Below are 22,786 nucleotides of genomic sequence, written 5' to 3' on the forward strand. Positions count from 1 at the left end.
GTGTCGACCTTTGACCGTATTTAATCTGCACGTCGGCTATCGATACTGGTGTTGTACCCGTTCATAATATACCTGACAGAACAGTTAAATGACATTCAAAGCAATTGCTATTGTGACAGTGAATGTATGTGTTACTTTAAGATGAAAACCTGAGACATGTACATGAGTAAGTGAGTGAGTGAGTGAGTTGGGGTTAACGCCGCTTTTAACAGTTTTCCAGTTATATCACGGCGTGTCAACTTAATGTGGGGGAAAGTGATGCAGGTCTCGGACGTTTACCACTAGAAACATAATCGGGGCGTACCGGGATTCGAACCCCCAATCATAGGTTTCTGGCGTGCCCAAGGTACGCAACTCTGCACAGCGAATTGCGGCGCCTGAGACGACTGGACCATCCGTGCCCCCACATGTACATAAATTGAATGGCTGCTGATGCACAGACAGTGACTATCTGGAGGAATGAGTGACTAAGTAGTGTGAGTGTATGAGTGAGTGTTTGAATGAGTGAGTGTTTGAGTGAGTGTTGAGTGAGTGGTGATTGAGTGAGTGTTGAGTAAGTGTTTGTATGAGTGAACGTGTGAGTGAGTGTTGAGTGAGTGTTTGAGTGAGTGTTTGAATGAGTGACTGTTTGAGTGAGCGTTGATTGAGTGTTGATTGAGTGAGTGTTTGAGTGAGTGTTGAGTGAGTGTTTGAATGAGTTAGTGTTTGAGTGAGTGTTTGAGTGAGTGTTTTGAGTGAGTGTTTGAGTGAGTGGTATTTGAGTGAGTATTTGAGTGAGTGCTATTTGATTGAGTGTTTCATTGAGTGTTTGAATGAGTTAGTGTTTGAGTGAGTGTTTGAGTGAGTGAGTGATTGAGTGAGTGTTTGAGTGAGTGTTTGAATGAGTGAGTGTTTGAGTGAGTGTTGAGTGAGTGGTGATTGAGTGAGTGGTATTTGAGTGAGTGTTTGAGTGAGTGTTTGAATGAGTGAGTGTTTGAGTGAGTGTTAAGTGAGTGGTGAATGAGTGAGTGTTTGAGTGAGTGGTATTTCAGTGAGTGTTTGAGTGAGTGTCAAGTGAGTGGTGAATGAGTGAGTGTTTGAGTGAGTGGTATTTGAGTGAGTGTTTGAATGAGTGAGAGTTCGAATGAGTGAGTGTTGAGTGAGTGATGATTGAGTGAGTGTTTGAGTGAGTGGTATTTCAGTGAGTGTTTGAGTGAGTGTTGAGTAAGTGAGTGGTGATTGAGTGAATGTTTGTGTGTGTGTGTATAAGTGAGTATTTGAGTTAGTGGTGTTTGAGTGAGTGTTTCAGTGAGTTTTTGAGTGAGTGAGTGTTGAGGGAGTGGTGATTGAGTGAACGCTTGAGTGAGTGTTATTTGAGTGAGTGTTTTAGTGAGTGTTATTTGAGTGAGTGTTTGAATGGTATTTGAGTGATTGTTTAGGTGGTGTTTGAATGAGTGAGGCTTATGACACCGTCAGCAATGCTGCAGTACAGAGCCGACAAGAAATGGCTTCACACATTGTACGTATGTGGGGAAATAAACCAATGCGTTATTTACAATGTTTCTAACACCTCATGAACAGAATCAAGTATTTGTCCATTTTGATATTCTTATGAGGTGTAGGTAGTCTCAATTTATGTTTGTTTGTTTGTTGTTTAACGCGGCATTTAGCAATATTCAAGCTAAATGACGGCGGTCTGTAAATAATCGAGTTCAGACCACACAATCCAGTGGCTGACATCATGAGCATCGATTCACGAAATTGGTATACGATGACATGCATCCAACAAGTCAGCGAGGCCTGACCGCCCGATCCCGGTAGTCGCCTTTTACGACAAGCATGGGTTGCTGAAGATGTAATCACTGTAGAATCACGTGGTAATAAAGTATATTGGGTCACGAACTATACAAAATGTTCTCTTGGACGTTTTAACTCATTATTACTTATTTCAAGAGTACTTACAGAAAATATGTGGGTCCTGTAAAATAATGCAATGATGTAATATACTGTACGCTAAGATTTTTAATAAATACTTTAATTACAGGAACTTTATGTTTCTTGCTAAGAATTTTGTCACAATGAATATTATTTTACGTCTTTCGGGATGCAATATATATTCTTTTCCATTCTATGCATTCTATACTTTTGTGCGTATTGGACGCAAATCTCTGAGCCATGTAAAACCCTGTATGTTCAATTATTTTATAACATATTTTAAAAATCACAGGTATCCGTTTTAGAATTTGACCTTTCCGTTGGGCAAGGGTTTCGCGGGATACATAAACTGTTGCATATATCTTGCTGGCTGTCATCAGGTATCAAACCAATTAAAATCGTGTAAACAGGTCTACTATCACACAGGGCAATTATGCATGTTAATCGGATCGGATATGTGTAAAAAAGGTATACTATCATATAGAGCAATTAAGCGTATTAACTTCGAATCAGTTATGTGTAAACAGGTCTATAATCACATGGGGCAATCATGCATGTTGAAGTCGAATCGGTTGTGTGTAAACAGGTATAGACTACAATAGATAATCAGGTACACGAAGCATCAACTGCCCGCTATTGCGACAACTTATCACCGTCACATGTAGCGATAACGTTCCTAGTATGACCTGGGGAGAAACGTCACCAACATGAAGGGGAAATACTGAATACTGTCTCGACAACATGGCTGCTAGGATCTTCATGCTATTTAGTTACATTGCATTATATAATTTAGGAAGATGTACTTACACACCAACGACATGTGAGTATGACTTTTGGTTTGTTAAGACAGGATACTATCGGATTGAGATGCGCTGTCGGTTTCAAGTGATTTCAGGTGTGGTCTAGTCGTCTAAGGCGTCGCCTTGCTTGCCGTAAAAGGTGATTATGCTTGTCGTAAAAGGCGACTAACGGGATCGGGTGGTCAGGCTCGCTTACTTGGTTGATGCATGAGGATATTAATCACTGGATTGTCTGGTCCAGACTCGATTATTTTCAGACCGTCGTCATATAGCTGGAATAGTGCTGAGTGCGGCGTTAAACAACAAACCAACCAACCAAAAATCTAAGGCGTCGCAATTAACTATACAGAGTTACGGACCTTTCTTGTGCCAGAGACCGGTGATCGTGGGTTCGAATCCCAAATTGTTCCTGCTTATGTTATTAGATTTGTAAACACCATACCCAAACTTGGGAGTTTCACCAAAGTCATACATTTCTGAAACCTGCATCACTTCGGGTTCAGTTGCACAGTATCCTGACACGTCGTGATATAATTGGAATTCTGTTCAAAGATGATCTGGGTCGGAAGAGATCTTCAGCAGTCCATGCTTGCCGTAAAAGGCGACTATGCTTGTCGTAAGAGACGACTAACGGGATTGGGTGATCAGCCTCGCTGACCTCTTGGCTGATTCTCGCCAATCTTGTTACGTCAATGCCACGATTTTGTGCAATGTCTCTACCTATAGTACCCGGGAAGAACACGTCTTCGGCAACTCATGCTTAGCGTAAGAAACGACTAACGGGATCGGGTGGTCAGGTTCGCTGACTTGGTTGATGCATGTCATCGTACCACAATTGCGTGGAAAGATGCTCATGTTGTTAATCACTGGATTGTCTGGCCCAGACTCGATTATTTACTGACCGCCGTCATAAAGCTGGATTATTGTTAAGTGCGGTGTTTAACAACAAACAAACAAACAAACAACTCAAAGCGGCGTTGTAACCAACTTTATGGCCAAACTATTATTGCTATTCCATGATATCGTTTCAGCAGATTTTACGTGTTACGGTCTGAGAGATCGTTTTAGAACATATAGTGACGTCATTAACATGTGTAACATCAAAGATAACGGTAAAGTGAGTGAAGGTACCACATGTTTGTATATCTTCACGATTGTAGCTTTCAATTCCTCTTGAGGTGATGCAAAAGGAAGTTCTACATAATATGTTTGGGAAACATTTGTTGATATTGGAACTACAAGGGATCTGGGATCTACTGTCAAGTAGATGATTATTACTCCAGAATTACCCATTAATCTGCCTCCAGTTGGTGGATGTTTGAAAGAATTTGGACATAGAAGAGCTCTATGCTCTGCTCTATGCTTGGCTTATATGATTGGCTTTAATGCGCTGACAACTTGTGACAGTGAAGAGGACAAAGTGGTAAACGTCTGAGACCTGCATTACTTCGGGCTTTCCTCACACATTAAGTTGAATACACAGCTGGAATACTGTTAAACGCAGCTTTAAACTCACTCACTCACAAATGCTTGACCGAAATCAAGCTTTAGAAATAGATATAGAATGGATGATTTGGTTGACAGCGTGCCATGGTACTCCGATGACGTGGGACGTTGTTGGAACCTTAACGCTAAAACGCGTTAAACAACAAATGACGTTGAACAGAATGATCTAGTACTGCTTCTCCTTATTGCTCATATTAATCACGGTAGAATTCATTAATACGTTTGTTATTGCTTTAAATATTATTTCTTCCAGATTATTTCGACCAGGAATGTGGCACCACAATAGACTTCACGAAAGACATGCTGCTAGAATTCACAGACAACGGTACAGAGACGGATTCGACAGAGATGTTTTGTACAGTTGTCGTCATGACGAAGGAGTTGACACAGCGACTCCTCATAACTCCGCTCAGCATCAATTTAACGGCAAGTGACCTCTGCAACGAGACCTCACTGATCATCCTCAACTCAGACGCGCAGCCGCTCAACGGTAAGTGCAGAAAAACATCTTCTCCATTATAGTGTAGATTTGATGGTAAGTGCAGAAAATACATCTTCTACATTATAGTGTAGACTTTATGGTAGGTGGTGAAATATATCTTATCCATTTTAGTGTAGATTTGATGGTAAGTGCAGCAATATATGTTCTCCATTATAGTATTATAGATTTGATGGTAAGTACACATATATATCTTCTCCATTATAGTGTAGACTTTATGGTAAGTGCACACATATATCTTCTCCATTATAGTGTAGACTTTATGGTAAGTGCACACATATATCTTCTCCATTATAGTGTAGACTTTATGGTAAGTGCACACATATATCTTCTCCAATATAGTGTAGACTTTATGGTAAAGGCACACGTATTTCTTCTCCATTATAGTGTAGACTTTATGGTAAGTGGTGAAATATATGTTGTCCATTATAGTGTAGACTTTATGGTAAGTGCACATATATCTTCTCCATTACAGAGTATACTTTATGGTAAGTGCACACATATATCTTCTCCATTATAGTGTAGATTTGATGGTCATTGGTGAAATATATCTTTTCCAATTAGTGTAGATTTGATGGTAAGTGTTGAAATATATCTTCTCCATTATAGTGTAGACTTTATGGTCAGTGGTGAAATATATCTTCTCCACTTTTTATATTTTATTTAAAAAAAGGAAATTCCCGTTGCATATTACAATGTCAAAACATCTATAACTAAAAACAGATATGTTGTTATGCATACAAACTACACAAAACTAAACAGTTATCAACTAAACAATGAATGACAATTTGACAAAACTGTGTTAAAGAACTTCGTGTTAGCATATTATAAAGATGCAGCGTATTTTGTCGAGTTATAACTTTGGGTAAATTAAGGCGGTGTGTTAAAACGTTTATATCTAAATTTTTTTATAAACAATGTACTTTGACAAAATGATTCGTTCATTTATTTTACCAAATATCAAATGGTTGGCCCCTAGCTCGCGAAACCATGTCCGCCACTGCACCACTAATCATGTATTTAATTCATAGATTGACTTGGATTGAGCATACATGTATATATCACTATTTTTTTAAAGAACTGTAAATAACATTGAACATAAAGAACGTGGCAGATATAGTACTGGAGCTCATAGCAACGTTTTGGTATTCTCAAAAGTTAAAGAAACGAATTAAAATTATGTAAATAGAGCGTTAGCAGTATTATGGCCACAGACACTGATGACGTCAAACCTCCGGACATCTAAGCGCCAAATTTCGAAAATGACAGACGACTTCCTAGGACAGATCGTTTCCAATGCTTTATTTTGTAGCCATCTTCACATGTCAAACATATTCAATGAACTCCCCGTTGGGATTTCAGGACAGAATATATAAATTCACAGTCCCCAGACAACGGTGGCCACAACGCTTGACCAGTTGCTCTTGTCATCGTTCTCGGAGTGGATCGATGCTCATGCCGTCAACCACGGGTCTACCTGGTCCAAACTAGATTATTTATAAACCGTCATGATACTACGGATATAACGAACTGAAAGGGACCACTAATTTTAGTTCGTTATAAGCATTTATACAGCATAAATACAGCAAATAGTCGGGACAAAAAAGTAAGTTCGCTATATCCGTCAGTTCGTTATAAGCGTGTTCGTTATACACGTAGTTTACTGTAGCTTGGACTTAGCTGTCAACGGCGTTAGATATCATTCTCTCAGTAATACTCCATTCCAGAACCTCCGCGGATATGTGGCGAGCACCTGTCCCGACCCACGCTGAACACCTCCGGGGTCTACTCCTGGTGGGAGTACCACAAGGACGAGGGCGTGACGGAGCCCGGGGGGTTCAAGTTTCTCATATCTTCATTCAGGCTCGCTAAGGATGGTAAAAAGATGCTGCCTTCATTCATAACTGGGAGATGGGGTAGCTTAGTGGCTGAAGCGTACGCTCGTCACGCCGAATGCCCGGGTTCAATTCCCCATATAGGTACAATGTTTGAAGCCCATTTCTGGTGTCCCCGGTCGTGCTATTGCTAGAATAATGTTCAAGGCGGCGTAAAACCACAATTGCTCACTGACTCACTGACAACTGCCCCCCCCCCCCCCCCCCCCCCCCCTTCGTTTAGGTATTGGACTATTCATACTGTAATTCAATGAAACCTGGTTATTCAGAAGTACTGATGCCAGAATAAATCTCTAGTTAATTTTAGTTTGAGATATTTAAATCAAAGTACTTAATTTTCTTTAGGTATTCAATTATGTATATTGTTATTCAGTGACGCTATGGATAGCAAGGGGCAGTGGGGTAGCCTAGTGGTTAAAGTATTCGCTCATCACACCGATCACCCGGGTTCGATTCCCGACATGGGTACAATGTGTGAAGGCCATTTCTGGTGTCCCCCGCCGTGATATTGCTGGAATATTGCTAAAAGCGGCGTAAAACCATACTCACTCACTCACCCATTTCTGGTGTCCCCCGCCGTGATATTGCTGGAATATTGCAAAAAGCGGCGTTAAACTATACTCACTCAATGCGGATGGCATAAGATCAATCTTCTACTTATCATTATTTTCCAGTCAAATTATCTCTGAACAATTAGAATAATACTACAATTCACTGTCGCTGTTTTATTCATTTAGACGAAAAAATGTCAGACCACAATTGCTTCTTAAATTACTCGTACACAATAATTTAGAACCTTTAGAGATGCTACCAAATTTTCTACATGCCCTATTAAATTGAAAACAAGTTTTCGCACGTGTTTTATCATACGTACGGTAGTTGCTTTTTCATACAACTTAACTTTTCATATGCTTCATAGATTAGCATTTTGTTTACGAACAGCTGGTGTGATAACTGACTTCAGTGATCTATTTATATAACGTTTACACTGTTTTCGCTTTCACGCCCATGAAATCAGCAGATAATTGAGACTGATTCTTCTTCAGGCGGTGATGTTTAGAATTTACATTTCAGTGGGTGCAATCAAAAAAATATATATGAGCGAGTGAGTGAGTTGGGTTTAACATCGCTTTGAAAAGTATTCCAATTATATCACCTGTCAGCTTGATATGGGAGGAAAGCCCCAAGTAATGCAGGTCTGATCTCTGACGTTTACGACTTCGGTGAAACCCACGAGTACGGAAATGGTGCTGAAAAACCTAGACACATGATCAGGGCGAACCGGGATTCGAACCCACAATCATAGGTTTCTGATGTACCAAAGGGACTTAACTCTGCACATTACAGCTTGGACGACTGGGCCATCTGTGCCCCCTTAACATCTATGTTTAAACGAATGATTTGATAACCACACATATGCGATCAACTTTCATAATGAACTGACTATATCCACCGTCAAATGTTACGCTATGTTACATAATGTTACACGATGTTACGCTTCAGGTTCTTGCGGTCACCACGAGTACCACTGCAGCAACGACAACTGTGTTTCCCGCGACGTCATCTGTAACAATTACGACGACTGTGGGGACAACTCCGATGAAACCACAGCGTGTCGTCCAAGCATTTTGGAGATTCTCATTATCTCTATTGGGGGCATACTTTGTCTCGTCACCGTGGGGTGCATCATCGTCGTCATCAGAAAAAGGAGAGCACAGCGGTTGTACACGCAGATTCAATAAAGACTAAATGGGGATCATCTGTCCACAATGGATGATCATGCTGATTTCTTCTAATCGATATCGTTGATTGTTTGCATGCTACAGTTGTATCAATCACTGGCTTGCCTCATGCAGAATCGATTATTTAGAGTTTGTTTGTTGTTTAACGCCGCACTCAGTAATATTCTACCTTTATGACGGCGGTCTGTAAATAATCGAGTCTGGACCGGACAAGCCAGTCATTGATATCGATGGGATCGATGACATGCATCAACCAAGTCAGCGAGCCTGACCAACCGATCCCGTTGGTCACCTCTTACGACAAGCATAGTCGCCTGGACTGTTTAGAGAGCTGGAACTATTGTTTAACGCCACATTCAGCAATATTCCAGGTCCCTATTATTCAAAGAGCTGGAATATTGCTGAATGTGGCGTTAAACAATAGTCTCCGAACTTGATTCGTGTCATGACAGTTTAAAAGGGCGTCAACGAGAGGGATGTTATTTCCTGAACAATTGACAATAATATTTCAATTACACTCATATCGATTATGATATAATTTAGTGTCAGTTTGAGGTAGTTAGTTCGACACATATTTAAAACAATATTTGTTGTTAATGTGACATTTCAGTGAACATTTTTGTTGGAGAACGTGAAGAATTATTCCTTTAAAAAAATATCAGCTCTTCACATCCTTCCCCCAGTAAATATCCAATGGTCAGCGTCCAACTGTCTGTAAGAATTATGCATCAGCGTGCATGTAATCGTTCTTCATAATATGTAAGTTCATAACGTGCCAAGAGATATTCGTGCTGTTTTAATGTGAATAAAATATGTCGCACGGTGATATGTATTTGTTACTACCGCCTCCGTGGTCTAGTGGCAAAGCGTCCGAATGGAGAGCGGAAGGTCGGGGACTCGATCCTCGGCCGCGTCCTACCAAAAGACGTAAAAAGATGTATTTGTTGTTACCATGGCGCTCGGCGTTAAGGGGCTAAAACAAGGACTGGTCGGCTCGGAGTCAGTATACTGTGTCTGAGTGGGGTATTCATGTTAAACTACAGCATGGTATCTCAGTGAGCTAGCACTATAAATCGGCATTTAGTACAGGCAGCCACACATACACGCACGCACGCACACGCACACACACGTGCATGTACGTCGCTATATCAGTGCAATAATCTTGAACGAGACGTTAAACCCTATTTAACCTTGTATGTGTTACAAGCTTAACATCTGTGCGTTAGCTGTGTAACAGCTGTGTAATTTGCATTTTGACGTCGTGTGATCAACGATAAACGTCACATCATGCATTAAGACGTAATGATTTCCAGTTGACTAGTATGGGTTTTCACAAGACAGCACCTTGCAAATCCATTCTTTTCAAAGTCAGAATCTAGTTCAAACAACCACTAAACGTAACTTTCAGCGGAAACGAGCACTAAGATCTGATGTTAATGGTTGGTTGGTTGGTTGGTTTGTTGTTTAACGCCGCACTCAGCAATATTCCAGCTATATGACGGCCGTCTGTAAATAATCGAGTCTGGATCAGACAATCCAGTGATTAATATCATGAGCATCGATCCACGCAATTGGGATGGATGACATGCATCAACCAAGTCAGCGAGCCTGACCACCCGATCCTGCTAGTCGCCTTTTACGACAAGTATAGTCGCCTTTTACAGCAAGCATGGGTTGCTGAAGATCTATTCCGAATCTTCACAGGTCTGATGTTAATGAGATTGCTGGCTAATGTAACCAGATGCAATGGCGAGTAATTTACATACTTGCCACCAGCTTCCACTATGAAGTCAGTCTCCAGATACAGGTCATCTGGATAAACGATGTTCCACTATACAAACATCCTTTGGATTTCGAGTTAGAATAGGTCCCCAATGCTTGTCGTCCGAGGCGACTTTGTTGATCGGTTGGTCAGGTTCAGTGACTTGTATGATTGCATGCCACCGTACTCGAACATCGGGGATCAATGCTCCTAATATCAATTACTGGATTGTCTGGTCCAGATTATTTACAGGCCGCCGTCATATGACTAAATTTCTTTGTTTGTTTGTTGTTTAACGTCGCACTCAGCAATACTCCAGCTATATGACGGCGGTATGTAAATAATCAAGTCTGGACCAGACACTCAAGTGATTGATATCATTAGCATCGCTCCACGCAAGCGGGATCGATGACTTGCATCAACCAAGTCAGCGAGCCTGACCACCCGATCCCGTAGGTCGCCTCTTGCGACAAGCATAGTCGCCTTTTACGTCAAGTACAATATTGCTGAGTGCAGTGTTAAACAACCAACAAACAAACACTGTAAAGAATGCGGTTAAATTAATTATTCCAAGCCCATCATGATTTGGGGCGGTGGGGTAGCCTATTGGTTAAAGCGTTCGCTCGTCACCCTGGTCACCTCGTCACCCGGGTTCGATTCCCCCAATGCGCACAATGTCTGAAGCCAATTTCTGCTGTCCCCGGTCGTGATATTGCTGGAATATTGTTAAAAGAGGCGTAAACCCATACTGACTCACTCATCATGACTGGTAAAATACACGGACGTACTTGGGATTTAAACCTCTACAACCTCTTTCAACCTCTATTTCGAGCGGAAGTGAAACTGTACTTAGAACAGGAAGCTCCATTCATGTATCCATCTCTTCGTAGTCAAAACGCATGACATTAAACGTATTACATCCTAATCACATGTTCACTGCTGCAGTAAGGGAGTTCGTCAAGGATGTGTCCTTAGTCCCATTTTGTTTGCCTTGTTCATAAATGATCTTGCCATAGATATTGAATCCAGTTGCGCACATGGTATCCAATTTCATCCAGATGTAGTTCAATTGTTTTTATTACTTTTCGCAGATGATGTCATTCTCATAGCAGATACTGTTTATGGTCTCCAGAAAAGAATCAATGTGTTAGAATGTTATTGTAAAGATTATTCATTAACAGTCAATATTGATAAAACTAAAGTAGTAGTTTTTAAAAATGGGAGTGTTCTTGCAAAATATGAAAAATGGGTTTACGATGGAAAATTGTTGGAATGTGTAACTACATATAAATACCTTGGTGTATTATTTTTTCGAAATCTATCTTGGAGTGCACATATATCTAATGTTGTTAATCAAGCTAAAAAGGTTTTGTTTAAGCTTTTGAAGTCCCTACAGCTAATTAAACCTACTCCTATGAATATTTTCTTTAAAATTTTTGATGCTAAAGTTGTGCCAGTACTTCTTTACGGTGCAGAAGTTTGGGGTTTATCTTTATCGTTTTGCGAGGAGATTGAAGTTGTTCATACACTTGCTTGTAAACGTATTTTAGGAGTTAAGTCAGCAACTTCCAATCATGTTGTGCGTGGAGAGTGTGGGAGATACCCTTTGTATATCTATGCTTTCAAAAGATGCTTGAATTATTGGTGTAAGATTTTAAAGATGCCCGATTCGCGTTATCCACGAAAAAGTTACAATATGCTTGTGCAGCAGGCCATAGCAGGTAAGACTAATTGGGCCTCTAGAGTTAAATTACTTTTGTACGCCTATGGCTTTGGCTACGTATGGGAAAATCAGCATCTTGTTATTTCTATTTCATTTATTGATGAGTTCATACAAAGATTAAAATGCTCTTATGAACAAGATTGGCATTTTGCTTTGACCAATAGCCCCAAGTATTCATCATATCTTTGTTATAAATTTAGGTCTAGCAGGGAATTTTATTTATCGGCTATTACAATCAATAAGTTTCGCGTTGCACTGGCACGTTTTAGAGCTAGCTCCCACTCGCTCCACATAGAAACCGGGAGATATTTTGGTATCCCAAGACAGCGAAGGTTATGTATGGTTTGTAAAACAGGCTATGTTGAGTCTGAATACCATTTTGTATTGGTTTGTGAAAAATATTATGCTCTCCGAGTGACATATATTCCTCAAAAATATTATGTAAATCCATCAATAGAACAATTTTACATACTTATGTCGTCTCTGCATCAGTCAACAATTAGAAGTCTGGCTTGTTATATTTACCACGCTTTTAAGTTAAGGAATTCATTTTTGCAGAAGTAATATTCTTTATCTATGAATGCCTTGCTGTTGTGTATTTAGGTGTACACTGTTGTATTTTTATACATGTCTGGTGAACCGAATTGTACTATGGGCCGCTGGCCCACTCATGTACTGAATAAACAGATTAGACCTTGTTAAATAATAGCTCTGACTAAACAGCATAGGAGTGTTTTTAATGGAGTCTGAACCGTCCATAGTCAAACCAGCTCCGTATCAATGGCCCGCTGACATCACACCACGGTGATATCTTATCACGGTGATGGACAATGTATATATCATATATTCGTGATGTGTATCACACATAGCTTTACCCGTGTCCCATCACTATCTCCTTCACTGGCCTATATCTCATCGTCACGAAATTGTGTAGGATTAGTATCGAAGTTAACTGACAGGATATGGAAACGTGGATCTGTTTCGTGGGTGTTCTCCTTGGTGTGTGTACATTTCAAGGCAGTGTGACAGGCATTACGCATTTTCCTACGATACGTGAGTATATATTATGTTATTATGGGAACAACCAAATGTGTGTTTGTTTGTTTGTTGTTTATGCGGCACTCAGCAATATTCCAGATATGTGACGGCGGTTTGTAAATAATCGATGCTGGACCAGGCAATCCAGTGATTGATATCATAAGTATCGATCCACGCAATTTGGATACGATGACATGCATCAACCAAGTCAGCGATTCTGACCACACGATCCCGTTAGTCGCTTTTTACGACAAGCATAGTCGTCTGTTACGGTAAGCATGGTTTGTTGAAGACCTATTCTAACCTGGATCGATCGTAGCGCCACCAGTGGTTATTACGAGTTATGTCCCTTCTATGCCTCTCCTATGGACCGATCAGATTTCACCTCTCAGTATCACTTGCATTTGCTTCAAACAAATTGGCGGCGCCCAGTCAAGACGATCTGATCGATAATCAATATCTCTGTTGTGATCAAACGGGTCTTTCGCGAAGTGCATCAAATAACGTGAGCACCTCACTTAAAAACATGAAAAGATTTGGAAAATATCTGTTGAAAACGAGTTTGCGGTGCACATGATTTGCAAATCCTGCAATCGACCGAAATCTGCATGACAGTTTACGAACCGGATTTCGATTTCATTGCGCGATTTTGATTGGACTATGCATAGACTCGTTAGTCCAGCCAAATTCCGTAATACAAGCCTAGTTCGGCAAGGGTGGAAACTGGACTTTTACAGTCAGTTAACTCTCTTGCTTCGGGAAGATGACCTCGACGGCGTGGATAGATGCGCATAACATCCATCACTGGATTGTCTGGTCGAGACTCGATTATTTACAGCCCGACGTAATACAGCCGGAATATTTTTAGTGCGGCGTTACATAACAAACAAACAAACATGGTTATAAATGAGTGGAAGTTATGTTCTTATATCTTTAGGTGGCGGTCGGGTAGCCTAGTGGTTAAAGCGCTCGAAGGCCCGGGTTCGATTCCACGCATGGGTACATTGTGTGAAGCCCATTTTTCTGGTATCCCTCGCCATGATATGGCTGGAATATTGCTAAAAGCGGTACAAAGCCATACTCACTCACTCCCTCTTATATCTTTACTGAGAAATATTGACATAATTCAGTTTATAGATAGAATCCAATTTCCGATCGATGCCTTCTTTAAAAATTAATGTAGATTGTTGCATACGATATCAGGCCCGTGAAGATCCGGGGTAGAATAGGTCTTCAGCAAACCATGCTTGCCGTTAAAGGCGACTATGCTTGTCGTCAGATGCGACTAACGGGATCGGGTGGTCAGGCTCGCTGACTTGGTTGATGCATGGCATCGTATCCCAATTGCGTGGATGATGCCAATCACTTGATTGTCTGGTCCAGACTCGATTATTTACAGACCGTCGTCATATAGCTGGAATTATGCTGAGTGCGGCGTTAAACAACAAACAATTAAAACAAACAAACAAACAAAAACAAAACTGAAAAACTCTAAAAATTTTGGCACACCAGACGAAGGAACATCTTCATTGCACAAACTGGAGATCGTTTCTAATGAGGTCTAGTTATCTTAAGATAAGACCTGCATCACTTCGGGCTTTCCCCCCACATTAAGCTGACACGCCGTGATATGACTGGAATACTGTTCAAAGCGGCGTTCAACAACTCACTCACTCACTATTAATGATAACATGCAAAGAGATTTCATTACTACATTAAAAAACAACACCAACTTAACAGACACCGGGTGATACGCAGGTCCATATTGCGAAAATGAGTGAGTAAATTGACGCCGCTTTGAACAGTATTCCACTTATGACACGGCGTGTCAGCCTAAATTCGAAGGAAAGCACGACGTGTTGAAGGATTGAGTCATTTACCACTCCGGTGAAACCCACGAGCACGGGTATGGTGCTCCCAAAAGTAGAATCATTATCCAGCCGAACCGGGATTCGAACCCACACTCATAGGTTTCTTGTGCACCCAAGGGACGGTATCTCAGACGACTGGGCCACCCGTGCACATGGGGGAATACATAAACAATACCCTTTTCAAATAACTTCCTATTACATTGAGCATTTCCTTGTAATATACTCTTTTAAAAAAGTAGGGGATCATGATGTTAACGAAAAATCAGCGATGATAGCGGGTGATCGCGAAAAGGGCCCGCGACGTTTAGACAACGCCATATATACACGTCAGCAGATGGTAGCTATACACAGACTTTTCACGTGTAGGGTACTCGGGTGATAAACCTACATATACTTATCATTCCAAAATGCCAACCGGCAATTATTGAGAAAAGAGTACTTTTTCTATAAATATAAACATCCGCCTTCAAAATCAGCTGTTTCAACCAGAGGTGGTTATTGTGATTTGAAACCTCTAGTTGAGCAGTCAGAAAAGAGAACTTACCAAAGTCTTCACAGAATTAGTATTAAATCCTAACTAGCATGTGCCCTTTTAAAAAGTGTGTTCGCAACTTGCTTGATATTTCAGACTACCTGAACGAAGAATGCGACCTCACAATCCGTTCCGTGTATGACATGCGAATTAAGCTGACTGCTGACCCTGTCCTTCCTCTCAAGGTCAACTGGACGTGCAGAATCGTCGCACGGGCGGATTCTTCCGGGGACATGCTCCAGACGCTATACAGGGACTTAGACACCGTCGACAGTGAGGGATGTAGGACGAATGGACTTATGATTTATGCATCTAATAGGACATTGCTGAATGGTGAATACCAAACTACATTATATGCCCGTGAAGATCCGGGTTAGAATAGGTCTTCAGCAACCCATGCTTGCCGTAAGAGGTGACTATGCTTGTCGTAAGAGGTGAATAACGGGATCGGGTGATCAGGTTCGCTGCCATGATTGATCATCGTATCCTAATTGTGTGGATTGATGCTCATGATGTCAATCACTAGATTGTATGGTCACTATTGACATATTGCTTATGGTGATGCTGTATGATGACATCCTTTTATTTTCGTCGTTCGTTAATCCTGATAACAGTGTGTTTGTTGTTTAACACGGCACTCATCAATAGTTTTTGGAGAAGTCTATCCAGTGATTGATATTACCAGCAACGTTAGTGAATCTCACGAGCAGGGGTATGGTGCTGACAAACCAAGAAACATATTTGGGCGAATTTGGTTTCGAACCTAGAAACACGGCTTTCTGGCGTGCCGAAGGAACGAAACACTGCACAGCGAATTGCACACTTTTATTCAGCATTAGGTTTTATTCTATACTTGAACATAGTATGATATTAGTAGCGTTTCGTCAAAGGAAACGAATTCTTGTTGTTTTTTGTCACAGTAAAAAAATGATAAAAAATGTAATTCTAATTCTTTTCAAATTGATCATACTCAAGTATAAATCCACCAAACATGCTCCAAGTTTCCGGGTCTTGCGACAGGAGCTCTACACATAATATTTCATTACGAAATGTTCAGCCACCTTAAGTTCCAGAATTGACTACTTTTATAAATTCTGGTCATTGTGTCATAACCTACTTACGGTCTAATCTCATGTTAAAACTTTATTTTTGCAGTTAAAACGTAAAATGTTAAAAAGGTTTATCAACATGGTCAACTGTCATTTAGGCTTTTGATATAAATCGGCTTCAGTTGGTAAACTGTGAATTCATGCTTGACTAACACTCTATGAAGACATTTCTCTAAAAGAAATTGTATTTTATTCTTCAAAAGAACCTTTTCTCTTCTGCTGTTTTAATATGTGGAATCAAGGAAATTAGACTTGGTTTAGTTTGATCTAGTCGCGCTAAGGCTTTTTGTAAAAGAATATCTATACTAGCATATAAATTCCACAGTCATGGCGCATTCGTGACCATCTCGTGTTAAAACAGAATAGCCACTCGTGCCCTTCTTGTGGCCATTTTTGCGACTGGGTTCCGTCTAAGCGCACACGGACATAGCTAAAAGAATTGTCAACTCGTTGCGTAATGATTCCCATACGAGATAGACACAATTTTTATGGATAAATTGTTTGATAGGCATTACTTAGAAGTTGACGGATGACAAGATAGACACAATTTTTATGGATAACAACTTCTTTAATACTGTAAAAAAAAAATCGATTCCCATACGATTCCCCCATGCATCAGATACATTCCAGATGCTATTTAAAACACACCGGATCTTCTGGTATTATGCAGTCAGTATGATTGAACACATGTAACTGCGTGTTGGGTTTTGTTTTAGATGCACGACATGTAAAATGTAAAATCAAAAATTATTCCTGAGGGATTCTTTGAAGGGGTACTTGAAGTCATACGCGCAACCTGATTGGTTTGTCGTATTTTCGCACATGACAGTCATCGGCAGGGGAACGACTCTTCTTGCAGATTACGGAAAAGGACGAGTGGGGACGAATGAGCCATGGCGCAGGACTAAAGTACTTACGGAAATGAAAAAAACCTGCTATTTCGATCTCAGATTTTTAATAAATGCAGTTAATATACAAAATATATAAATATTCAAACAACTCAATTAGTTCTAATTGGGCCTTGGCACAAATACAGCGTATCAAAGGTTTTTATGTCTTTTTACACTTAAAAGTGTGTACAAATATGAACAAAACAGACTATTGTGATAATGAGCATAAACAGGTGTTAGTAGATCAAGGTGAATGTCCATGACCTATGACACCTTGACGACAGGTGAACAGGTGCTAGAAACCCACGTACATGTGATTTGTCAGTGGTTAGTGATTTGTGAGTGGCATTGGGGGATAGTGAATCATCGTCAAAATATCAGAACGTAAAAGTAACATATTCCCTTCTCAAACAACAACTTACATGTCATTATTATTATGTACATAAACATAGCTGTTATTTTTATTGTTGTTTTGCATAATGCCTATAGCCTGTTTCTGCCATGTCAATTTGGAATTTTTGAATGTTGAAAGTGCCTACAAATTATCTCCTGTAAAGTACATTTTGTATTGAGCACTGAGATAAAACTAGCAAATCCAGACTAGTACTTTTCCAGTTGTTTTGTTATTTCGTATTTACATATACGTAATGCTTTGTGTCGATTATTAAATCCAGCAAAAAGTGTTTTTTTCATTTCCGTGAGTACTTTAATAACACACTTGCCTCGGTCCATGCATTTCATTGCCCGAGTCGCCAAACGTCGAAGTGCACGTGCTGAAGGCTCCGGGAACAAATTTCACGTGCATTTCTTGGCCGATCGCGACTCGCAGTGTTCACAGAGTTCTTAACTACCTTGATAAATACGTTATATCAAAGCAACGTGTTAACATGTTAGGCGCCTATAATTGTTGGCCAGGATGGGTTAGTGCACTCAGACCAAATAGGATTTTAACTAACGATTAGATTTCAACAAGACACCAGGTCCATGCGCTCTAATCTTGTCTTAATTTCGTTCAAGGTCCCGATGGCAACTGTGGAGCAGTGACCCCTACCGGACAGTTTGAATCAGGGGGAAGCAATCTGACGTTTGAATTCCACACAGACTCCTCCGAGCAACAAGGCAACTTTGACATGCTTGTCACGACGATATCACACAGCAACGGTCAGTAATAATTACACTGCTTTGTTGACAAACTGAATCCTTTATTCATAAAGTTAAATACATAATATTTTAGGGGTTTGATTTAGTGGCTAAATAATACGTACACATGAAAGCACCATCCCTTGTGGGGGGCACGGGTGGCCCAGTCGTCTAAGGCGCCGCGATTCGCTGTGCAGAGTTGCGTCCCTTGGGCACGCCAGAAAACTATGATTGTGGGTTCGAATCCCGGTTCGCCCCGATTATGTTTCTAGGTTTGTCAGCACCATACCCGTGCCCGTGGGTTTCACGTGTTGATTCCGAGTAAGAATAGAGCTCCTCAGCAACCTATGTTTTTTAAGGCGATTAATTAAGTCCGGTAGTCCGGTAACTTGATTGATGCATGTCATCGTATCCCAATTGCGTGGATCAATGGTCATGATGTCGATCACTGGATTATCTGTCCTAGACTCGAATATTTACAGAAGGCCGACATATAGCTTGAATATCTGGACCAGTGATTGGCATCATGAGCATCGATCCACGCCATTGGGATACGATGACATGCACCAACCAAGTCAGCGAGCCTGACCACCCGATCCCGTTAGTCGCCTATTACGACAAGCACAGTCGCCTTTTACGGCAAACGTTGGTTGCTGAAGACCTATTCTAATCCGGATCTTCATGGGTCAGGTGTCTTTCTGCTATCTGCTAGTAAATGATAAGTATATTTGAGAGGAAGTTCCTAAAAGTATATTTTGATACAGGAAGTCTGTGCTTGATTGTTAGTATTGATGCAATATTTATTTCGTTTAAATCTTCCAGCTAAATGACGTTGACCTGTAAATAATCCAGTTACCGGTGATTGATATTATGAGCAGCGACCCACGCCATCGGTGTACGATGGCACGATCAGTATATCTATTTGATCGTTCCGTAGGGGCGATCGGGTAGCCTAGTGGTTAAAGCGTTCGCTCGTCACGCCGAGGACCCGGGTTCGATTCCCGACATGGGTAAAATGTGTGTAGCCCATTTCTGGTGCCTCCCGCCGTGATATTGCTGAAATATTGCTAAAAGCAGCGTAAAACCATACTCACTCACTCCCTGATCGTTCCGTACGTGAAACACAGGATGCTGGGCGTCTTCCCGAGGCAACTGACTGTTAAGGTCCAGTATTCAGTTAACTCCCTTGCCTCGGGAAGATGATTGCTGGGATATAGTGTAACCCTAAATCCACAGGCCCTGCCTTCGCATGTGTTTGTGACGAGAGCCACCTTATGATGCAGGATACGCTGTTCATTTCACGAACACATGGGTGCCGTTGTACAAAGCCATCTTAGCGCTAAGTTGATCTGAACTCCCATTCCTTAACATAGTCTTAGCTCTAAGGTTGTTTTGTACAACGACATCTTGGTATAATCAAATGTTGATGGTGATTCATAAACACATATTTATTAAATAGTCGGAATCGCACAATGGACTCTGCTTTAAGCAGATGTCTCTTGTGATTATGGAAATGTTTTCGTCGCTTTTATTTGTAATAGATTCAAACAAAACAATAAACTGTATATCAAGAGGGAACTCCATATGTACTCCACGTGACTCTGTAATGGGGCCACAGGTGGCCCAATCTTCTAAAGCGCCGCAATTCGTTGTTCAGAGTTGCGTCCCTTGGGCACCTCAGGAACCTATGATCGTGGGTTCAAATCCCGATTCGCACCGATTATGTTTCTAGGTTTGTCAGCACCAATACCGAGCTCGTGGATTTCACCAAAGTAGTAAAGCTACATCACTGCATCCCTTCGGGCTTTCTCCCAACATTAAGCTGACACGACGTGATACAGCCGGAACGCTGTTTAAAGCGGCGTTAAACCCAACTCACTGGGATGCATGTTTTGTTCCAGACACGTGTCCACCGGAGAAGTTTCACTGTAAAAATAAGCGCTGTGTATCGAAGTACGTGACCTGCAACGGATTCGACGACTGCGGGGACGGCAGTGACGAGATACAGGGATGTGGGTCCTCGCCCAAGATCGTCCTCATCTGTGTCGCAGCAGTTTTGGTCGCCGCTGTCGTCGTGTCAATGATCATCTTTCTCGCCAAGTACAGAAAGAGGAAGTACAGACGGTTATCTCGGGTAACATGCATTTCATTAATTCATTTGAGTCATTCATTCTGTTTCATCTACTTCGTTTTGTTTTGGGGGCACGGGTAACCCAGTCGTCTAAGGCGCCGCGATTCGCTGTGCAGAGTTGCGTCCCTTGGGCATGCCAGAAACCTATGATTGTGGGTTCGAATCCCGTTTCGCCCCGATTATGTTTCTAGGTTTGTCAGCACCATACCCGTGCTCGTGGGTTTCACCGAAGTGGTAAACGTCTGAGACCTGCATCACTTCGGGCTTTCCTCGCACATTAAGCTGACACGCCGCGATATAACTGGAATACTGTTAAAAGCGGCGTTAAACACAACTCACTCACTCACAATTTCCCTTTCTTCCCGAGTCGTTAGGGGACACGATGTTCAGAGTTGCTTCCCTTAGTCGTGTCAGGATCCACTAGTCGTACCTCCTTACCGATTGTTTGCCCCAATTATGCTAAAAATAAATTTCACCGTACACCCTATCGGGTATATGGAGTCATTAGTTAAAACCAAACCCCAGGCTATGAGTGCAATCAAACCTATTTCTGCAGCACTCCCGAGATAATTATTGTTATAGTTCAACTTGTCTTTTGTAAATAAGCTTCTAAAAGTACCCGTAGCCTCAGACCACAGTTGGTTTTCTTTTTGCAATCCGCAGTGACGCGACAGTCCACAGTAATTAATATCGGTCATAGGTTGTTCTCCACTTTAAGGGGCGGTGGGTTAGCCTTGTGGTCAAAGTGGTCACTCGTCAGGCCGAAGACCCGAGTTCGATGCCCCACTTGGGTACAATGTGTGAATCCCATGTCTGGTGTCCCCCGACGTGATATCGCTGGAATATTGCTAAAAGTGGCGTAAAGCAATACTCACTTACCACTAAAACAGCATAATATCAGACTAGACCCACCATTTAGATTTCACCCTTACCACTGTCAACAATGGTCACCAGAAGCATCGGGCCAAAACGCCTACATCGTCTTTAAATGTGGGGCCAAATCATGGGAAGCTGGAGTCATTGAGAGATTGTGGCAAAAAAACAATCCCCCCAAATTACAATGTCTAATCTTGCATCCAAGCTATCACCAGTCACACCAAAACAATTGGCACACACCTAACAGACCGCCTCCGTGGTATATTGGACACACGCACACGCGCACATACGCACACGCACACGCACACGCACACGCACACGAACACTCTCATGTGCATGCACGTCGCTACATAAGTGCACTAATCTTGAATGCGACGCTGAACGCCATTTCACCTCATCTCACCCGACCTCTCATTCTCCTTTTTTCCTTCCGGGTCATGGGTGTCACAGTGGTCTGAGGCTAGATGACCAAGCGTACCAAGAATATTTGTGCTAGTCTTAAAGCCGAAATACTATTCAAGGAGGCGTTCAGCACAAATAGTTCATAACTCGAGCCTACTTGTAGACGCCTCCGTCGCCTAGTGGAAGAGAGTCCGCCCGGAGAGCGGAAGGTCCGGGGTTCGATCGCCGGCCGCGTCAAACCAACATACGTTAAAAGATGGCTTAAAGGGGCTAAAAACAAGGACTAGTCGGCTTAGAGTCAGTATACCGTGTCAGAGTGGGGTATTCATGTTAAACTTCGGCATCGTATTTCAGTGGGCTGGCACTGTAAAATCGAACGCGACGTTAACCCCACCTCACCTCACCTCACCTCACCTCACCTACTCAACCAAGGGCCGTCTGAAGTGATGGTAATTCGAAAATGTGGATTGATGAATTTGTCTAGTTCTAAAATTTACACTTTAGTCCCTGTCAATAATCGGATTCGGTAAAGTTCACAGAGTATTATTGTTTTCCTTCCAGAATTCTGAATCACATGGCCATCATCATCATCACCATGGCTCCCACAAAGGAGGCTACCAGAACTACTGATCAGACAGACATAACGGACATTTGCTCCCGTGAACCCTTTATGTGAAAGATGTTCTTTCATTCTTGACCACGTGACTCGTGAACAATATATACTGGCGGACCCCCAGTCCAGTCTTAATGTGGAAGCCGTTCATCCGTTCTCGGGGCAGGTTGTGGTTAAAGCGTTCGATCGTCACGCCTTAGACCCGGGTTCGATTCCCGACATGGGTAAAATATGTGAAGCCTATTTCTGGTGTCTCCCGCCGTGAAATAGCTGGAATGTTGCTAAAAGCGGCGTAAAACCATACTCACTCATTCCATCACTCACTCATCCGTTCTCGTCCGAA

At 41.6% G+C, this 22,786-nt stretch overlaps 2 protein-coding genes across 2 annotated transcripts; both read left to right on the plus strand.

Annotated features, from left to right (window-relative positions):
• The first annotated feature begins 2,585 nt into the window (after window positions 1-2,585).
• LOC139450058 (uncharacterized) lies at window positions 2,586-9,173 on the plus strand. The gene is made up of 4 exons (XM_071231700.1): window positions 2,586-2,734; window positions 4,474-4,710; window positions 6,447-6,596; window positions 8,118-9,173. The coding sequence occupies exons 1-4, from the start codon at window positions 2,656-2,658 to the stop codon at window positions 8,354-8,356; spliced, it is 705 nt and encodes a 234-aa protein (XP_071087801.1). The 5' UTR covers window positions 2,586-2,655; the 3' UTR covers window positions 8,357-9,173.
• A 3,569-nt stretch (window positions 9,174-12,742) lies between these two features.
• On the plus strand, window positions 12,743-22,528 carry LOC139450068 (uncharacterized). Its single transcript, XM_071231712.1, has 5 exons — window positions 12,743-12,894; window positions 15,379-15,615; window positions 18,299-18,442; window positions 20,323-20,555; window positions 22,392-22,528. Exons 1-5 carry the CDS (start codon window positions 12,804-12,806, stop codon window positions 22,458-22,460), a joined length of 774 nt encoding a protein of 257 aa, XP_071087813.1. The 5' UTR covers window positions 12,743-12,803; the 3' UTR covers window positions 22,461-22,528.
• Window positions 22,529-22,786: the final 258 nt, after the last annotated feature.

This window comes from Haliotis cracherodii, unplaced genomic scaffold (assembly GCF_022045235.1).
Source record: "Haliotis cracherodii isolate W230 unplaced genomic scaffold, xgHalCrac1.p SCAF_10, whole genome shotgun sequence".
NCBI classification, from domain to species: domain Eukaryota; kingdom Metazoa; phylum Mollusca; class Gastropoda; order Lepetellida; family Haliotidae; genus Haliotis; species Haliotis cracherodii.